The sequence below is a fragment of the Melopsittacus undulatus genome, chromosome 4 (genome assembly GCF_012275295.1).
Source record: "Melopsittacus undulatus isolate bMelUnd1 chromosome 4, bMelUnd1.mat.Z, whole genome shotgun sequence".
Taxonomy (NCBI): Eukaryota; Metazoa; Chordata; class Aves; order Psittaciformes; family Psittaculidae; genus Melopsittacus; species Melopsittacus undulatus.
This window is the reverse complement of record NC_047530.1, coordinates 51,361,545-51,380,824: the sequence shown is the minus strand read 5'-3', so window position 1 is coordinate 51,380,824 and position 19,280 is coordinate 51,361,545. Positions and strand designations below refer to the sequence as shown.

The window sequence follows — 19,280 nt, the reverse complement described above, 5'->3', positions numbered from 1 at the left end:
GACAAGGCAAACAAGTGAAAATAAAGGGCTAGAGAGGGCTGAATCTTTTCCTTCTTTCTATTTTGTCCTTTCACAGACTGAAATCCTTTCATGTCACTTTCAAGTTGGGAAAGAAGATGTGGACTGAAACACAGCACAAGAATGAACTCCATCAAGAAAGGGGGGAAAAAAACAGAGTGGAAATCTTTTGGACACAGACAAACAGGTGGGGGGAGTGTCTGGTCTCCGAAGGCAGGGTGTCTGCAATCTTTGTAGCGATTAGATTTAATGGGACAGAAACGTTTCTCTCCTTCATGTCCCCTCCTCCTCTCAGCCTGAGGGGGAGAAAGGAGGGAGGTGGTGATGGGGAGGTGGCGGAGGGAGAGAAGGTTTGAAAGAGTCTTTGACGTCAGCCCTGCCCTATAAAGAGCTGCAAGGAGCTGGAAAGCAGAGAGCAGAGCTCACGAAAGAGCAAAGATGCCAACCCCGAACATCTCCACCTCTGCAGCCAAAGGCTTCCGCAGGGCAGTGTCAGAGCTGGACTCCAAGCAAGCTGAGGCCATCATGGTAAGACAACCCTACCCCACTTCTTTCCCTCCCCCTCTGAAAACAGCAGTCTCTCTTGTAGGTATAGGAAGAGGCAGGCAGGGACAGATGGACCAACACTGCCTTTGTGGGAGTTCCCCCACATGGGCACCTCTGGGCTTCAGGCTGGCAAAGGGAAATTACTTGAACAGTTCTCTCTACATATGGGTACATGTGAAATGCAAACATTTAGGGGGATGAAATCTTGAACTAATGCAACCTCCACCTTCCCCCAGCCAAAAGCAGGGTAAATAGCCCATAGGATTAAGGCAGGAATAACATGGAAGCCACAATGTGAAAGGCAATTTGAAAATGTTACTGCTTTCCTGGTTTCAAGGCAATAAACTGCAGTGATTTCACTTGTTCTAGCATAATGTAAAACTGTGGCTGTTATTTCAGAAAACATATGAGGCACAGGCAGTTTAATCAGTTTGTTCACTGCTGTTGTGCCCACAGTTACGCTCTCTCCCACCACATCCTTCCCCCATTTCTGTTCCCAGCCCTCCCTGTTGTGGACCCAGCCCTGGGTTTAGCTGGTGGAATGCTTCTGCACACACCAGATCTGTATGTGCCAGGGAAAGGCTATGAAAACTTCCTGCTGATGTGTCAAGTGCCTTTAGAAAGCCAAGTCTGGCCAAACCACTGGACTGTCTATAGGGACAGGGACATCTCACCTCCTAACCCAAATGCCAGGGCAGGCAGTAGGAGCCTGAGGCTCCCAGCACAGGACAGTCCTGTGGGTCACAGATATGACCAGGCTGCTGGCAACCCTGGAGCAACCAGAACAGACCGTAGAAGTGGGTGCACCAGGAAGGGACCCCCTCAGGATGCATCGCAGGAGGAAATGTGGGAACCGAGATAGGTTAGGGAGCAGATGTTTTTGGCAGAAGTCTTCAGGGTGACTCCAGCAGGTTAGTTATAGAGCTCCTCATTTCCCCCCTGTATGCCCGCTGCCTTTTTCACCCACTCTCCTTACCTTGTGTGATGCTCTTACTTGGTAAAATCAGCCATTGCATAGGCAGCAAGAGGTGTTTTGGAGAGTGGAACATGCTGGTAAAGAAGGGAAATATTTAGGAAAGAAGGAGATAAGCTTGCTTTCTATAATAAATGGAAATCAGGGAAGGCTTCCCTCTCACACAACTGTTTTCATTCTGTCAGAGTAATGAATACTTAAGTGGTTCTTGAAAGCTTGGTATTTTCCAGGCTGCTCATCAAATAAGTATTTGAGATGCTTATTGCTCTCTGGAGAAGGGGAGGGTGTCATGTTATTACACACTCTGGGGGTGCTGCTTCGTGTTTGATGGGAAACAGGCCACTGAAAAAGGGGCCAGAGGAATTTGGGTTCACCAGGTATACTGGCAGGAGTATAACAACCTGCTTGGGATCTGTGGCTCCTTCTCTGTCCTCCAGGGATAACTTCAGCCCATCTTTGTATCCCTTCTTTGAATGGAATTTCTCAGAAAAATAAAAAAACACCCAACTTAGTCTTGTAAGGATCACTTTGAGAGCAGGCTGCATGAAAGGCTTTGCCCTTTGCTCTCACCTAGCACACATCTTGAAAACCATGTCACTTATTTTACTGGCTTCTACCAGGCAAGAGGTGTGACTGCATCTGTATGTCAGGGATGTCTTGTGTGTCTGTGTGGCCATGTGTGGTGATTGGCCACCCAGTGTCTGTGTGTCTGTGATGTCTGGTGTCTGTGTGGTCATGGGTGATCACCCGCCCAGCCCCTGCCTACCACTGCACCAGCTCCAGCAGGCCTGAGGTGTTCCCTTGCCATTAAACCCCAGGGACTAGCACCCAGCTGGGAAAATGACCTTTACAATCCCAGAACTCATTCACACAGAAAGGTATTTTACATGTCACCTGGGCCAGCCAAATGTCAAATTCACACCATGGAAAAATCTCTTGTAATGTATTTAGTTTCTCTGCTGCTAGTAGTTTTTACAAGACACCCTGGGAGCGTAGCTGGAGTGGGATTTGGTTACAGAACACACAAGTGGAGCCAGACACAGCACAGCAGTTGGAGGCAAACCAGCAGGAAGGAGCACCCAGGAAAGCAAGGGTATGACATTACTGTCCCCATGCTGCTGGGTGGGAAATAGCCTCTGCAATCCTTCCTGCTCCCTGCAAATAATGTGCCAGGAATAAAAAGCCACAGTACTTTAAATCTTAACACAGTATTTTTAATGAGACTACTCAGGTAGGGGACTCTGAGTTGCAGCAAATTCAAGGAAAGAAAAATGAACTAATCCTTCAGAAGAAGTGCAAGCCAACCCTTCATAAGAGGTGCATGACCATATCAGACTCCAGCCTCAGTGAGGCAAATAAATGCTCTGCAAAACCTAAAGTTCTCACTGTAGCTAGACATGCACTCAGAGGTAGTCTGCAAGGCAATTTGGAAATACCATGTAAGGGTGCCTTCTGAAGAAAGGCAAGCATTTATCATGAGGTATCAGTTTGGTTAGTTTATATGCCAAATTCCTAATTTCCTGCAAAAGGAGTGTAAATGATGAGGGGCAGAGAAGAGGATGATGAGATGGGGGCATCCAGCCAGGCAGCCTCTACCTGGCAGAGGAGGCAGCAGGAGGGCTGACCCCTGCCGGACCTCTTCTTCCCCAAAAATATCTTTTTTTTTTCTTAATTTTTAAATTTGCCTACCCAAAATTTGCTACCATAGAGCTAAGCAGCTTCCAGGACCCCTCACTCCTGACTGCCAGGGGCCATCCAGTCGCAGCACACAGGTCTGACTGGTCAAGGCTATCTCTCCCATGTGGCTTTCCAGTCAAACAAGTCTTCTTGCTATTTAAACTCTTCACAGACAGATTTTAACCTGATTTACAGCGTAATCATGGGGGCCTGATTTCCCTTCTCTCCCCCGCTCCACCCCACAAGTAAAATCTTGCTGCACCTCTGTTCCTCTGGGCATGGTGTGATAAAACATCCATAGCTAACACACTGCCTGGCTTGGGACTGCTGCACAACCCCGTTATGGTGGTTAGCAAAAGGTTGTTTGCCCTGCTTATTGCAAGCACTTTAAAGTAAACACCAGCTTAGCTTTAAACACGGTAGTGATATAAAACACACACTTAAAGCTGAATGCTTTCATGAGACTGTAAGAGTTACAGATCAGGATATTTATTAGACATCTTCTCTCTTTGGGCATGAATACCATCAGTTTAGACAAGCAGCAGTATGTGCTTATTTGTTGGAAGGTGTTTTTCTGTGCCAGAAGGAATAAAAGGGTTGAGGATCAGCAAATATCATTTCAGAGGGGTATTAAAGAAAGGACCGGATAGAAGTGCGTAGGCTGGCACCTAGATGTGCTGCATTTCTCAGGCTGAATTTTAAATGTCAGTGTTACATCACTGAAGCATCCAGGAGGATTTTCTCAGGAAGCATTAGTTGCTAATGGTGGGCTTTGAAAATGAGAGAGAAAAAGGGCTTAGTAGTTGAGTGGACTGTCTTTACAAGAGGAAATCATTCTCCAATTTGTCACAAGATAGGAAAGGTACTGCTTGGTTAGCATCTATCTTTTTCCAGTTATTTTCAATGTAATCAGAGGGGAAACTGAAGCCAATCCTGCTCTATATGCAGGTGTTGGATGGTTTTATGTCCTTTTATAGTGCTGCCCAGGTTTCTTTTAGCAAGTTCTGGGGGTTTGTCAGCTGGCTTGGGTTTTGAACACAGAAAATTGGAACCAGCTGAGCTGGCTTTAAAAGAAAAACTGGTTGTAAAGCACCATGAACAAATAAGTTGGTATATGAGCTATTTGTATAACAAAAGAAACAGCAGTGACTGAAATAGTTTGTAGCTCACTATAAATATAAATGAGTGACCTAACATGACTCTAGGCACAGAGTTACGACATTTTAGGTGCAATTCCAAGTAACAGAAATCTGCAGGAGCTTGTTGGGACAAGCCAAATCTATAGATCAGTGGGCGGAATTTGTTTTCTGGCGTATATGGATGTGGTTCCAATTACATTTCAATGGGCAAGCATCCACTTAATGCCAAATGAAAATATTATGTTGGATCTTGGGAGCAGTTTAGCTAAACTGCCCTTTTAATACACCTGCAAACAGTTAATTTTTCCTGGCCAGGCCATGCCACAGCTGTGGGCTACAGCTGTCCCTCATAGTTATCTTTTCTCAGATGACTTCAAATTTACCTAACATCTCTCCATTTGAGTTTATCAGACACCTGAGATCTGCATAAGATTGTTTCTGATTCTTATTTTTCTGAAGGATATTGGAAACTGTCGCTAGGGAAGGTGAGGAGGGAAGCCCACTGTCCAGTCATGCTACAAGGGTATTTTACACAGATTTTTCCTAAAACTCCACTTTTCTGAAAGTTCAATTCTAAGACCTCAGTCCTTATCACTGTATTTTCCTCTACAAAGTCAGGCAAGTCAGTCCAACCTTCCCCTTCTACCTTCTCTGAGACACACATGTCATATCTCACCCAGCTACCAGCAAAGCCTCCGATCTCCCCTACAGCTCTATCAGAAGTGTTAATTATTTCTGTTCTGCCTTCAGTCTCCACGGTTCATTGGTAGGCGTCAAAGCCTCATCGAAGATGCCAGGAAGGAAAGAGAGGCTGCAGCTGCAGCCACTGATGCTGCAGAGTCTACGGAGACCATTGTCTTTGAGGAGAAGGATGGGAGAGCAATGTTGAACCTCTTCTTCATGCTCAAGGGAGCCAAGACTTCACCACTGTCCCGTGCACTTAAGGTATTTGAGGTGAGTACCTAACCTGTTGCATGGGACTCAAGGAACACACTACAGGTTTCATGGTTGTTCTGTGAGACATATCATATGAGTCTACTAAATAAGACTCAGACTATGCAGATACTGCAAATTATAAGTTAATTTTCTGATATACCCACAGTCATGCTTTGCTCATGCCCAGCATGCCCTTATTTTTCGTTACTCAGAATGAGCCATACCTTTATCTGGTAGCACTGTTAAGCTCTGGGCTTAACTTTGCTTCATTTCTGGATAAAACCACAGTTTCACACCTACAATCCACACCCATGTGTCTTGTAGCATTCCCTGACAGCCCCCTCCACTGTTCATCACTTCAACTTCATGTGCAAGGCTCTGATCACCCATTTGAAGCAAGATCTGTGCCCTGCATGGCTACTGACCAAACTCACCTAACTTGTGGGTCAAGGATTTATCAGCCTCTGAGTACTGTTGCCATATTGTCCCTTGGTCAAATAGTTACAGGAAAAACTTCACCCTGAATATAAAACTGGCATATTGATTTCAAAAATACCTCCCTACTTCAAGGATGAATTTGTTTCATATGTTAAGGGTTCTGTTAGTTCCCTAGAGATGTGCCCTGTAGACAGCTTTAATGCCAAGGGAAACTGGTAACTAATTGAGATTTTTCCCCCTAGCCAGCAATATAATGTTGCATTATCTAGGATCTCAGTACCATGAATGGAAAGACTGAGATAAGTACTGCCTATTTAAACAGTAATCAAAACATGACAACTTGCATTATGTAGTACATTTTCATCTAGAAGGATTCAAAAGTGTTTTGCAAACTGAGGCTTTGAGATATCTTTTATCTACAATAGTTTAATTTCATTGACTTCAGCAGTGAGAGGAAAGAACAATTTGTTCCTATTAATCAGTCACGTGGGTTGTAAGGGGCTTCTGGAGGTCTCTAGTCCAACCTCCTGCTCAGAGCAGATTCAGGTTGACCAGGACTGTTCTTGTTGCATTTTGGATATCACCAACGTAGAGAACCCATAGACTCCTTGGACCCCTTGGCAATGTTTGACTGCCTTCATGGTAAAAAGCTTTTTCTCTTTTCCTTTTTAATGTCACCGCTTCCAGCTCTTGTCCACCCACTGTGTACTTTTCAGATAAGCCTGACTCTGTCTGCTTTACAGGTACTAGACAGTGAACCAATCTCCCCTGCTCCTTCACTTCTTAAGGCTGAAAAAACACAGTTCCCTCAGTCTTTCTTCATATAACATTGTGCTCCAGCCCCCTGAACTTCTTGGCAGCTCTCCACTATGCTACAGTGCATAGCATAAAGTACATTAATGCCTTTGGTCTTATGGGACAAGGTGCTTCAGATGTAGTCTCACTCATGCCAGACAGAGAAGAGAAATCACTTCCTTTGACCTTGTTGTCTACAGTCTTGCTTCTATAATTCAGTACATGGTTGGCCTTTCTTGTCACAAGAGCATGCTACTAGCTCATGTGTTAATACACGTAATTACATAACACCTTCTTTTGCATGAAATCAACCTCTTCTGGTGTAAAAACAGATCACCAGCAACACTATACAGCAAAAAGCCCTACCTAACAGCTGTAAACATACAAAAGGTGTATTTGGGGGATAAGTATTTCCCTGAAATTGTAGGGCAATCTGACTGTTCATTGCCCATGTAGTACTATCTCTGATAATCATACAGAAAGTGATAAGATCTTGAGCAATTATAAAACCTCTTGCATTTCCTCTGAGAGGATTGTTGCAAGAAAAATAATTTTCTTGTCTCAAGACTGAAAGAATCTCTAAAACAAGCTTGTCAGACAAGTCTTGGTGTTGCCGTCTCCTTCCTAGAAGTGCACAGATGCCAGATAAGTCATGAAAAATCCATCAGTGTAACATTTCAAATGCAACAGACTGCTTAGAAGGTATGAAACATAGAAGTGCAGTCTCTTGTACTCGGCAAATTTTATGTTACAATGTATTTAAAGTCTATAATTTAAACGATTTTTAAAACATCAAGAAAGAAGCTAGGGCAGCTTATGGTCAAATATTATTTGTTTCTTCCTGGAGCAATTTACTTGCTGCATCAAAAGATTTCCTAGTAAAAAGCTCTTTGAGCTTGTCACAGAGAGAGCTTTAAATATAATAAAAAGACAAGCATGTCAAACCACAACAGAGGAAGATTCATTTCCCAGATCCCTCTGGCAATGCAGGTACAAGATACGAAAGCAGACGGGCATAATGACATTTGCCTCATCATGAATCAGGCTTCAGGGAAACTGGTTTCACTCTTCTGTATGTGTTACATGAAGCCAAAGCATAGGTAATGCAATTACAGCTGTCAGATTAATGCAAAGGTATTGATTGTTGAGAGGACAATGTAATAGTGAAGTTGGTAGGTACATTAAAAAACACGTTCCTTATTTAATTTACCTGTGGCATTGCATCTGTTCCTTCTCATCATTCTGCCTCTGATTAATAAAAGAAATCATGTCCCTTCCTCTACCAAAGATCTTGCAGAGACTTTGGGAAGATTGGGTTATTACCCAGGAACTTGGGCTTGTACTACCAGCTTTCACTGACTAAAGAAATTATTAAAAATCTACCAGAGCAGAATACTTTTTCCCCCTCTGTTCTCTGGGGGAGGCCAGTTGTGATAATGAGTCCAAATTACATCAGTTCTCCTAGGGAGCCCCAAATTAACGCTATCGAGGGTTGGGTACGGCTCAGCCGCGCCGTTTCAGCACCACGGCCAGCGCCGCGGCTCTGCCCCAGCCCCCCAGGCCAGCCCCTGCTACGCCATGGCCAACACCTTCCTTATCCCCCAGCAGCAAAAAAAGCACCTCTGCCTTCAGTAGGGGTTTGAAGGAGAGGAAGCCATGGGAGAAGTTACTTCACGGCACCAGTTTCCATTGTTGGTACGATCTTCTTTACTAGCACCCACAGGGGCCCACAAGAAAACCGGAGAAGGACTTTCATAAGAGTGAGTAGTGATAGGACAAGAGGTAATGGCTTTAAACTGAAAGGATGTAGATTTAGATTAGACATTAGGAAGAAATTCTTTACTGTGATGATAGTAAGGCACTGGAGCAGGTTGCCCTGGTAAACTTTGGATGACCCATCCCTGGAATAGTTCAAGGCTAGGCTGGGTGGGGGTTTGAGCAACCTGATCTGTGGAAGGTGTCCCTGCCTGTGGCAGGAGGGTTGAAACTGGATGGTCTTTCAGGTCCCTTCTGACCCAAACCATTCTATGATTCTGATTCTATGATAGTTACTGATCAGCCCCACTGGTCAGAAGGGAAACCTATGGAATTGATGGATAAATATGTTTATCTCAGTGAGGGGAAAAAGGAAGGAAAAGACAAGGGGACTCCCTCCAAGATACATTCATATAGACATCTTTGGGCAGTACCAGCAGGTAGTTCAAGTGCTGTTTAATGCTTTTGTTCTCCTTTTCCATGTCCCAAAAGACGTTTGAAGCTAAAATTCACCACCTGGAGACCAGGCTTAGCCGAAAGCCCCGAGAAGGGACTGCTGAACTGGAATACTTTGTGCGCTGTGAAGTCCACAGCTCTGACCTCAATACTTTCATTAGCTCCATCAAGAGGGTAACAGAAGATGTGAGGACCACTAAGGAAGATAAATGTAAGGAACTTACAAACTGTTTCACTTTTGCAGAGAGGCTGGGCTGTAGAAACAGGGTTGTTCCCAGAAAAGGTGATGGGCTATTGTATACTGAATTTGAGCAGAACTGAAAAGGCTGCCTCTGGCACACCTGAATCCTGAAAGCCATTTCCCCCCTTGTCCATTTCTCAATAGACCCCAGAGTCTGTAGCCCATTATTCTGGTGCAGATTGGAAAAACAGAAATAGAAGATACAATTTCATCCTTTGTTCACACCTCTCCTATAGAGTTCTCCATTCCTACTCCAGTGTTTTATATGATAAATGTGAAGTAGTTTCCTACCCATGTGTCAAGAAGTGTGTATAGATCCAACACTGAACTACAAGACACTCCTGTGCCATCCTGTTCTGAAGACAGGTTTATTCTTATTGTAAAACACCTCTAGAGATCTGCAGTGATTGCCCTACAACCAGTTGGATCTCTGGATTTGTTTTTAATGTGAAGTCTAGAATCTTTAAGTGAAATCCAATTTTTATCTTCTTGTTTACTTTTGTCATAAAATATTCCACTGAGAGATGGGCAGGGAAGTCATGAGGCACAGATCATGGCATTAGACCTGACTGTCGAACAAGAGCATTGGGAGTGTGGATCTACTGCCCAGAAGGCACAACTGTGTTGTGTGTTTGTTGTGTGTCTGTATTCAGTACATCATGTCAGATGTATCTTATTGAACCTCACAACCCCTTCTCAGCAGGGGATGATCCATCTGCACTTCCACAACCAGCTTTTCTCTTTTTCTCTACCTACAGTTCACTGGTTTCCCAGAAAAATCTGTGAACTGGACAAGTGCCACCATTTGGTCACCAAGTTTGACCCTGACTTGGATCTAGATCACCCGGTAAGTTGGTCTGTGTGGGCACATCCTCATGTCCTGAGCCTTCCCTCAGAAGCAGTGAGCTGGACAACACTGCTTAGTGCAGCTGATCAGGGAGCAGTAGTGCATTCACTACCATGAGGGAAGTTTCTTCAGTCAGTGTTGTACTTTGTTGGGTGAGAAATTTTAGTAATTAAAAATCCTGTCTCTGTTCCTATTTATCATCACAGGGCTACTCTGACCAAGTATATCGCCAGAGAAGGAAATCAATAGCAGAAATTGCTTTTCATTATAAGCAGTAAGTCCCTTTACTAGCATTCATACAGGGATAATGCCATGTCAATGCAACCTGTTGGGAAATCATTGTACTACCTTCTTTTCTTTTATGTTTTGTGTCCCCATTCAGCCTTACCAGCTCTTTCTGTGTCTGTCTTTTCTCTGTGTTTTCCAGTCTCTTCTTAAGTCTATAGTGATTAGTTCCTAAATTAATAAGAATAAATCTTGTGCATGACAAAAGCCATATATAATTTCTTCAGACCTCAAACTTCATTTTGAAATATAATGTCTCTTTTAGAATGATATCTAGTTTTGAGTTCAGTGTTTCAAGTACCTAAAAAGCTGCCACATGCCCAGAAAACTTGTTCCAATGGTTCATTATTCTGGCTGTGAAAAAAATGTGGGGTTTATTTCTAAACTGAACTTCAGTAGCTGTAGCTTTCACTCAATGGATCATACATGCTTTTCATCTGTTAGACTGAATTCTGCTATCAGATTTTATTTTTCTTTTTTGCTTTGAAGGTATTTATAGACTAAATGGTTCACTTCCTAACTCTCTGCAATAAATTAAATAGATTCCAGTAATGGTCTCATCATTGTCATATATAGATTTAAGACTATCTCTTGTACTCCTACTTCATAATTCTGTTCCGATAAATGCAGTGATATCACTCAACATCTTCACTACAGCATCAAACACAGCTCTAATATTCAGGTGGGTTTGCAAAATATTCCATAGATCCTATTTGGTGACACTGTCTTTCACTGTAGCATCTCCCTCTCTGAGCATGACTTTAAATGTAGGTTTCTGTAGCAAGCTGTGCTGAAGGCAGGCTATGGAAATTATATGGGTCACCTTCTTGAGCTACCCCTGAAACCAGTGTGGTCCCAGCACTGCTTTCTGCTCTATTAGGTTTCATGTTCTTTGCAAATTTGAAGCCCAAAATACAGACATCAATGTTTTTATCCTTTGCTAATACTAAATGCACAGAAAGTCACTGTGCCAGCAGGAGAGTTCTGAGGGACACAAGAATAAATACTGTCCTAAGATGATGCACCCACTTCAGGTGTCTTCTCTCACATCTCATCTGCAGGTTAGCATTTATGAGCCTCTGTGTAGCATCCCTTTAGGCTGTTAATGAAAAAGGAACTGTGCTTTATGACTTTAATATGTGAATGTTTCATTTGTTCAGATACAGAACAGAAGGATTTAGAAAATGCAATTGGTAGTTATGATGGAGGAAAGGCAAAAGCGTCAGTCTTCTTTAGTTCCTACTTATATCAATGTTACTAACAATCAAACTTAGTGACAATACATTTTGCTGCAGTTCAAATACATTTAGTTTTTCTCATAAGCTGCTTTTATTTCTCAGCCACTGATTCATTCTTGGAGTCATCAGCCTCCTAAAGTTCTGGGACATGAAATCAATTTATTTTTACACAAAAATTCTCTCTTTTTTTTCTAGTGAAAACAATTATCTTTTTTTTACCCTGGAAAATATTATGCCTTCAAGCTTTTGCTCATCTCTTGTTCATCTACAGCCTCTGGCTAGACTAACACTTTCTCTTTGTCTGTGTATTTGTTGCACCTGTACAAATGACGCAGTACTAAGGCTTTGTCTTTCCTGTTGCCCTCTTGTTTGATTTAAAGAAGATTGTTGAATTTCAGATCAGAGCTTCTCTGAAGTGCTTCCTTCTCAAAGGGAAGAGGAGCCTGGCTTGTGCTCTGCTGCTGTCAGTAATGGTGCATTTGCTTTGCAGTGGGGACCCGATCCCTCACGTGGAGTACACGGCAGAAGAGATTGCTACTTGGTGAGCACTGATTTAATCTGTGACCTTTACTGGCTTCACCACTAGGAACTGGAAATTAAAACCTAAATGGTTAGGGAGTGACCTCTTGAAAAATGCATCAGCAGTGCAAGCATTATACTTAATGGCTTGTTATAAAACTCAGTAACTTATTGTACAGCATTTTATGTTAGGCACTGCATCCAGGAAAGCAAGCTAGCTCCACAACAGTGATGCTCTGTCTCTTCCTCCCTTGGGGCTGCACAGAGAACACTTTCTGCAGTCCCCAGGAATTTCCTCCAAAGAAGAGTGTCCCAAAGACAGAAAGGTAGATGATTTGGAGTTCCACTTCTCTAAGGGGACCTGGCTTAGTAGCGGCCTCCAAAGGGTGCTTATCATAGCTGCAGAAAGAAGTATGAGTCCTGGGGTGAATATCTGCATTGTACCTCACTTAGGAAAATGCTTTCTTTGAGCATGACTGTTCCCAGGAATGTCACTGAAAGAAGGGCAGCTCATATCAGTGAGTACACAGGTTCCTAAACAAGGTAATCTCCTGGTTATATTGACTGTCTTCATAGTGCAACTGTAGGAGCTAACCTACAGGGAATATTTTCATTCCAGTTAATACCTTTTATACAATCTTCTGAACTTCAAGGTAAGAAACAGGTCTGTGCAGATACAACTACTCAGACTCTTTTGAATGTGCATCTGCATGTTTACATACCCCTGTCAGTGTGCACAAACATAGACTTAGAGGAGGAGAAAGGTAGAGGTATAAGTTTTTGATAGCATATAACCAGAAGACAGGAGAGGACTAGACATATCAAACCCCTAAATGTCTGCCACCTCTCCTCCTGAAGGAAGGAGGTGTACAGCACCCTGAAGAGCTTGTATCCCACCCATGCCTGCAAGGAATACCTCGAAGCTTTTAACCTGTTGGAGAAATACTGTGGCTACAATGAGAATAACATCCCTCAGCTGGAGGAGGTCTCCTGCTTCCTGAAAGGTAGGCATGAGTCTGGGGGACCCAGGTAAAGGGTCTGCCAGGGCTCCAGCATGGTGGTGGCAGCTACAGCTGGGAAACTCAAACCAAAGGAGAAACATGTGAGCTAAGATCTGGGAGGAGAGGTGGTGACAGATTGTATGCTGCACACAGGGAACAGTGGGAGACCTTGGGCAGTGGGTACTGTAGCCAAATACAGTGAGCTGCAACTGAAGGTCAAGCCTGTAGTCAAATGATCCCAATGAGCACCTAAAGAGCAGATGTTACTTCCTAGTAGGAGCAAAAAGATTATACTTGGCACAGCAGAAGCCCTTTAGTTTCCAACACTGATCCTTTTGCTGTCTGTGCTGGGAATGCAGGACACCAGCACAGCACATGGACCACGCACTTCCCCAGAGACTGTATATGTTGTTTCAGAGAGGACTGGCTTTCAGCTACGGCCAGTGGCTGGCTTGCTGTCGGCGCGGGACTTCCTCGCCAGCCTGGCCTTCCGTGTCTTCCAGTGCACACAGTACATCCGCCACGCGTCCTCCCCCATGCACTCCCCTGAGCCGTGAGTATCGCCCAGCCCCAGTGGCCTCCCCTGCCCAGACATCCCACTTGGCCAACAGTTAACTTTTCCCCCTAATGGACAAGCTCTGTTTGCTGCTGACTGTTTTCCTCCTTTTCCCTGGGCATTGGCAGGGATTGCTGTCACGAGCTGCTGGGGCATGTCCCAATGCTGGCTGACAAGACGTTTGCCCAGTTCTCTCAGGTAAGGTGGTCATCTGTTCCCTTGTCCCTGAGAGGACAAGGCATGATGTGGGAACCCAAACCAAGCCCAGTCTCACCACTTGAGTGCTTCTTGTTCTAGGATTTATTTATACTAAACACAATATTCAGGAGCCCTAGTGAAGGACTGAGAACCCTAACACAGAGTGAAAATATCAGGCTCTGCAGTAAAGTGTTTTCAGTCTGAGCATGTTGAAGCCCCAGCAGATGCATAGCAGTGGAGGGCAACAATATTGTCTCAAGGCAATAAAAACAGTATCCAAGCATAAGACCATAGGAGTGAATCTCTCCTGATGCTGGCCCCTTCCCTTCTCTTCCCAGGACATTGGACTGGCATCTCTGGGAGCAACCGATGAAGAAATTGAGAAACTTTCAACAGTAAGTTTTCTTCTTTGCTGGATGGGGTCCCCAACCCCTTCAGCAGCACTTCTGTGGTATCAAGGGGAGTAGTCCATCCAGGCCTTCCCAGATTTGCAGCCTCAGAGCCCATACCTGAGCTGCCCCAGACCTGCTCTTTCACAATGACAGTGAGTGGAGATCAGTTAAACAGCAGAGCTAGCCTCCACATTAACCCAATTTTCTTGGGCAGCAGAGTATCACCAAGCATCATATTTCTAATGACAGCACTGCTGGGACTCTTTGGGATGGGATTAAATGACATCCGCTTCCTTTGCCTCTCCCTCAGCAAGGTGACCTGTCCTGCTCTAAGGGCACCAAACAGCAGCTGGGTACTCAGGGGACCAGCCCAGGGACACATTTTCCATCTGTCCCAGTGTGGCAGCAGCTTAGTTTAGCACCTTGCTCTGGCAGTGATGGGTGTAAAGTAAGGAGAGGGGACAAAGTGAGAGGCTCCTTTTCATTTTAAACAACCCCATATCCTGGCCATGATGCAAGGGCTCTGAAGTGACAGGGAGATGAAGTTGATAAGCTGCATCCCCTATGCATTTTTCTTTTTCCTTTCACAGCTTTACTGGTTTACAGTGGAGTTTGGCCTCTGCAGACAGAATGGGATAGTCAAAGCCTATGGAGCTGGGCTCCTCTCTTCCTATGGGGAGCTCATAGTAAGTTCCAGCATAACTTGCCTCTCTGCCCTAGACCCTATAAGCAAAACACCTTCTTCCTTTGCATAATTCAAATTACTATACCAAATCCGTTCTGCATCTCTGTTTATCACATGTGCTCTCAGATCCCTTTAATTTCATGACAGCATTTTTCTGCTGTGTCCATAGCATTCCTTGTCAGATGAACCAGAGGTGCGGGACTTTGACCCTGATGCTGCTGCTGTTCAACCCTACCAGGACCAGAACTACCAGTCTGTATATTTTGTGTCTGAGAGCTTCAGCGATGCCAAAAGTAAACTGAGGTAGGACTGGGCAGTAAAAGAGACCCAAACAGAAGGCAACTAAGCTATAAAATACTAAAACAGGGCTTGAAACCATGTCTGCTTTCAGTTCCAGGTCTCAGAAGTACTCTGGAAACTGATAACAGGTCTTTTAAAGTAAAGTGATTTTCCAATTTGCACAGACTCCAACTTCAGTCCCTTAGATTTGCCCAAGAGTCCCCCAAAAATATGCTGGCCCCAACAGCATGGGTGTGAAGGAGTGTGATGAAGTGGGAGGAATTCTTGGAAGCAGAGCTGAGGGTGAAAGAGAAGGGAAAAATCTAGCTTGTATGCTTAGTTCTCATAGGAAGCAGTTACAGACTATCTCCAGTTCCTAAGGGAGTCCAAGCAACATAAAAGGTAGTCCAGAAGCTGGAGACCCAAACCACACACCAGGATCCCCTCTGCTTCCTTGCTGTAGAAGGGCCAAGTGATAGAGGTCAGGTACTGGCTGGGAGCATCTCACCAGTACGTGTCTTTCTGAAAACAGGCTTCTGCACCATGTTAAAGTTTGCTCCCTGGGTACAAGTTTTAGAAGGGTTAAGAACTGCTCAGAATGGTGTCATTCTCTGAATTAAGGATGCAGGAAAATGTCTTTCTGAGCAGCTGCTTGGCAGCTTGCTCATTTATCAGTCAACCAGCAAAAAAACCTCCAGGCATAATTAGTAGCTCATATACAAACGAGAAAGATTTGCTTTATGCAGATAGATTTATGCATGGATAAAAAGGAACTTTAGTCTCCTAGGCCAATTAGCATGGATTAGCAGACCCCAGACAGCATCCCAGCAGCATAACTGGGTTTCCCTGTTCCATGGGCTGCAAACAGGATGGAGAATGGCAGCTCTGCACATGGTTATCTGTTCAGAAAAGCATTTTCTTGGTTATATCCTGAATTGCCCAAGGAGGAAATTTCAATCCCTTAACATGTGACTGACAGAGGAAAACTTTGCCTGTACCATTTTGTCTTAGCTTAGGAAAGGATGAGACAAAGTATTACACAATATACATGACTTTGCGGTTCCTACAAGTGGGGTGTATCACATAAATGATGTGGTGAGGACTTCTATATTTCAGCTTCTGCTTTTGTTACCCTCATTTGTACTGTTCATACAACCTGGAGTCCAGCTGCTCAAAAGTAAGCACCTGAGGGAGCCTGTCCCCTCATACATGCTAGGCTGCTTTAAAACAACCAAAATCTTCAACTGTTGCCTATGAGTCATTTTCTTGCACCTAAAAAGGAAAAATGCAACCCATGCACAGCCAAGATTAAACTAGAGGGGTTTGATAGTGACAAGCACTGTAAATGATCCTCTTGAAAGAGCTCAGAGACCACACAGATGTTGCTCTAGGAGGCAAAAAAATTAAAACATCTATATATCTGCATTACTGGCAGCTGCCACCATAGACCTTATTTTAAGTGTTGTCCCCCAAGAAAAGCCTCTTTTCCCCAAAAGAAAGCTTCCCAGCAGTTTTCTAGCATGGACTCACACCCTCAGTATCCTTCCAAACACCCATGTCATACTTGCATGTTTCAAAGAGGCATTAAATGAGCACACGCGTGTTGGAGGAAAAGTTTCTAACCATTAGCAGCTGTGCTACTAGTCATTGCTGTGGCTGATAGCATTACTAAGGGAGGTGAACCAGATCTCACCTAGTAGAACTGAGATAAGCCACATCTTTAGGAGGTAGTCAATGTGAGCATTCAGAAATCCCCTTCCTTTGCACTTGTTTTGGTTTCCCTGCAAGCACCAGCCTGTGGCTTTGACCATGTTGCCCTTTGGCCCTGTCTGGCGTTTTCCCTCAAACCCCAGCAATTCAGGACTAGATTTCCCTGCAATACCAGCCAGAGCATCTAGGAAACAGATACCCTTCCCAGAGCCCAGCGCCAGAGCACACCCACGGTAGCCACAAGAGGGTACCCTAAGCTAAGCAATTCAGGAGCGAAAGGGTGAAGCCCCAGTAGAGGCGAGGAGCATGCCTGTTGCTAGTGTTCATCCCCTCATCTTCCCAGGCCTTTCCAGCGTGACACTGTAGCCTAAATGTAGATCCCCGGCTCCATATTTACACATCCACGAAAGAAAAAAACCACCCTGCCTTGTCAAACGTACAAATCTGAGGTGAACATGAGCGGTTTTGGAGAAAACTTACCCTTGATTTATTTTCACCTGGGCATGTACTTCTTCACTAGAAAGGTAGCAGCAAGGTCTTGTTCTTGAGAGGTTATGAAGTAGACTCATGCTTACCACTGAGATCTAAACTCCAGCTGGCTTTGGGTACAGTAATACCACTTTGCTCAAGTGTATGGCTCTGGTGATGCTACGCCCATACCCTTACCCAGGCCTGAGCGACTGCCTGTCAGATCTATTCTTAATGCAGCTTGCAGCTAGTTCCTCCCTCCCCTAGCAGAGATTAGTCAATAAATGAATGTCAGAAAGGATTTAGGGATATAATACTATAATGCTATGGTCTTTTCTTGCAGTTAGCTTCTAAATCTCCTTGGCATTTTTGCAACAGAAATAAAAGAAATTGCATTAGAGGATGCCTGGCAATGGCCACAGAGTTCACCAGTGCAGTGTACTCTCCAGTTTGATGCAAGCCCTTGTGTTCAGCCCACTGAAACCTGCAGTCAAACTTACGGTCTTCCTTGCTTAACAGGAGGGATCTCAACTTACTGCAGTAGCCCTGTGGAGCTGGAGAGGTGGGAAACCAGAGATTTTGTCTAGAAACTGTCTAAAAGAGGCATTAACCTGTTTCAATCTGAGTGAATGATAATGGCTAGGGGGAGACTCGGGACCCATCTCTTGTACCAACCGTCTGTACCCTTTCTTTACAGGAGCTACGCAGCACACATCAAGCGGCCCTTCTCAGTGAAATACGAGCCCTACACCCACAGCATTGAGCTCCTGGATAGCCCTCAGACAATCTGTCACTCCCTGGAGAGCGTAAGAGATGAGCTCCACTCGCTGATTAATGCGCTCAATGTTATCAGTTAATATGAGAACTGGGCTCTTTCCTTCTCCTCTTCCCTCGCAACCCCAAAAACCTCCTGCTCTGCCCTTGCCTAGTTCCCAACTGACAACTCCTACCCGTCTTCTCCAAACATTTGCACCGCTGCCTGTCACCATGCAACCCCAAGAGCTTTCCACTTTTGTATGTAGGGCCAGCTCAGAGGAGGGTAGGCAGACAGACACAAGAGCTGCTAGCTTTTGGTGTAGCTGTTCCATTGACTGCTGGAAGAGGCTTAGCACAGACCAAAGGCATGGCCAAGCTACAAAGCTGAGGTCAAGAACTGTGTGCTAGGCTCCTGGGTGCAAGGAAGAGGAGAAAAGCTTCTTTATCAGAGAGAGAGAACCTATTTTTTTGCAGTTTGAGGTAATAAATTAATCAGTTTTTCTGCTTTTTTAGCCCCAAAGTAAATACTATAGCAACTTCAGGAGGGACCCTCAGTCCTCACCATGTCCTGCCTCTTAGAGCCTCCCACAGTCAGGAAATGCAGAGCTGCTTGAGAAGCTTTACCACCTGAACCAACCCTATGTTTAAAACTCTGGCTCTCAGCCTCCCCTCAGCTTCTCACACAGGGGGATGCTTAGGCCAGAAACCCTGAGCTGTACCACCCCTCCAGGCTGCAATAAGCTGCTATGTACCTCTAAATTGACCTAATCCAGGAGTTGCCTGTCTGGCATACAGCAGTCCTTGTCTAACTGCATCCTCCCCAGCACAAGCACCACAGAGCAAGTCCTGGCCAGACCAGAGCATGGGCACCCCCTTCAAGCCCTCTTTTAAAAGCTGCCACAACTGAGAGTATTCAAGAGCCCAGCTGCAGTCCTTCATAGCAGATAGCAGTCACAGCTATTGGTGTGCTTGTGTGTTGGTGACCCTGAGTAACGTCATCAGCCTTTTGATGGCCCTGAGTTTATTGGTTATTGCAGATTAAGTGAGGCCATTGGTGTTCCAGGTTTTCCAGTCCTTGGGAGGATTTCACATGCTTTCACTTTTCCAGTCTATTACACAGACAGGTACAGCATTACCTTGTTCTTAGCTATCCAAATATTGCTGTCACCTGCTGTAGCTCAGGTGTATGCCTAATGCTGTTGCTAGCCATTTCTGAGGAAGGTAACGTGGTTAGTATGCTCAAACTCAGTTTCATTCAGCTTTCACTGTAGATATTAATGGCTTGATCTGACCCAAAGCTCTTAGTTTTCCTCCCCCTGCTTTTCCCTTTCTTATCTTCTTTCAGGCTGTCTCATAACTTAGCAGTTTGCTC

General features: G+C 44.6%; 1 protein-coding gene across 1 annotated transcript; it reads left to right on the top strand.

The window, feature by feature from the left end:
* Window positions 1-447: 447 nt before the first annotated feature.
* TH (tyrosine hydroxylase) lies at window positions 448-18,165 on the top strand. Its single transcript, XM_005149199.1, has 13 exons — window positions 448-546; window positions 5,104-5,307; window positions 8,770-8,944; window positions 9,733-9,821; window positions 10,028-10,095; window positions 11,835-11,885; window positions 12,722-12,867; window positions 13,282-13,417; window positions 13,549-13,618; window positions 13,957-14,013; window positions 14,601-14,696; window positions 14,865-14,998; window positions 17,850-18,165. Exons 1-13 carry the CDS (start codon window positions 457-459, stop codon window positions 18,007-18,009), a joined length of 1,476 nt encoding a protein of 491 aa, XP_005149256.1. The 5' UTR covers window positions 448-456; the 3' UTR covers window positions 18,010-18,165.
* Window positions 18,166-19,280: the final 1,115 nt, after the last annotated feature.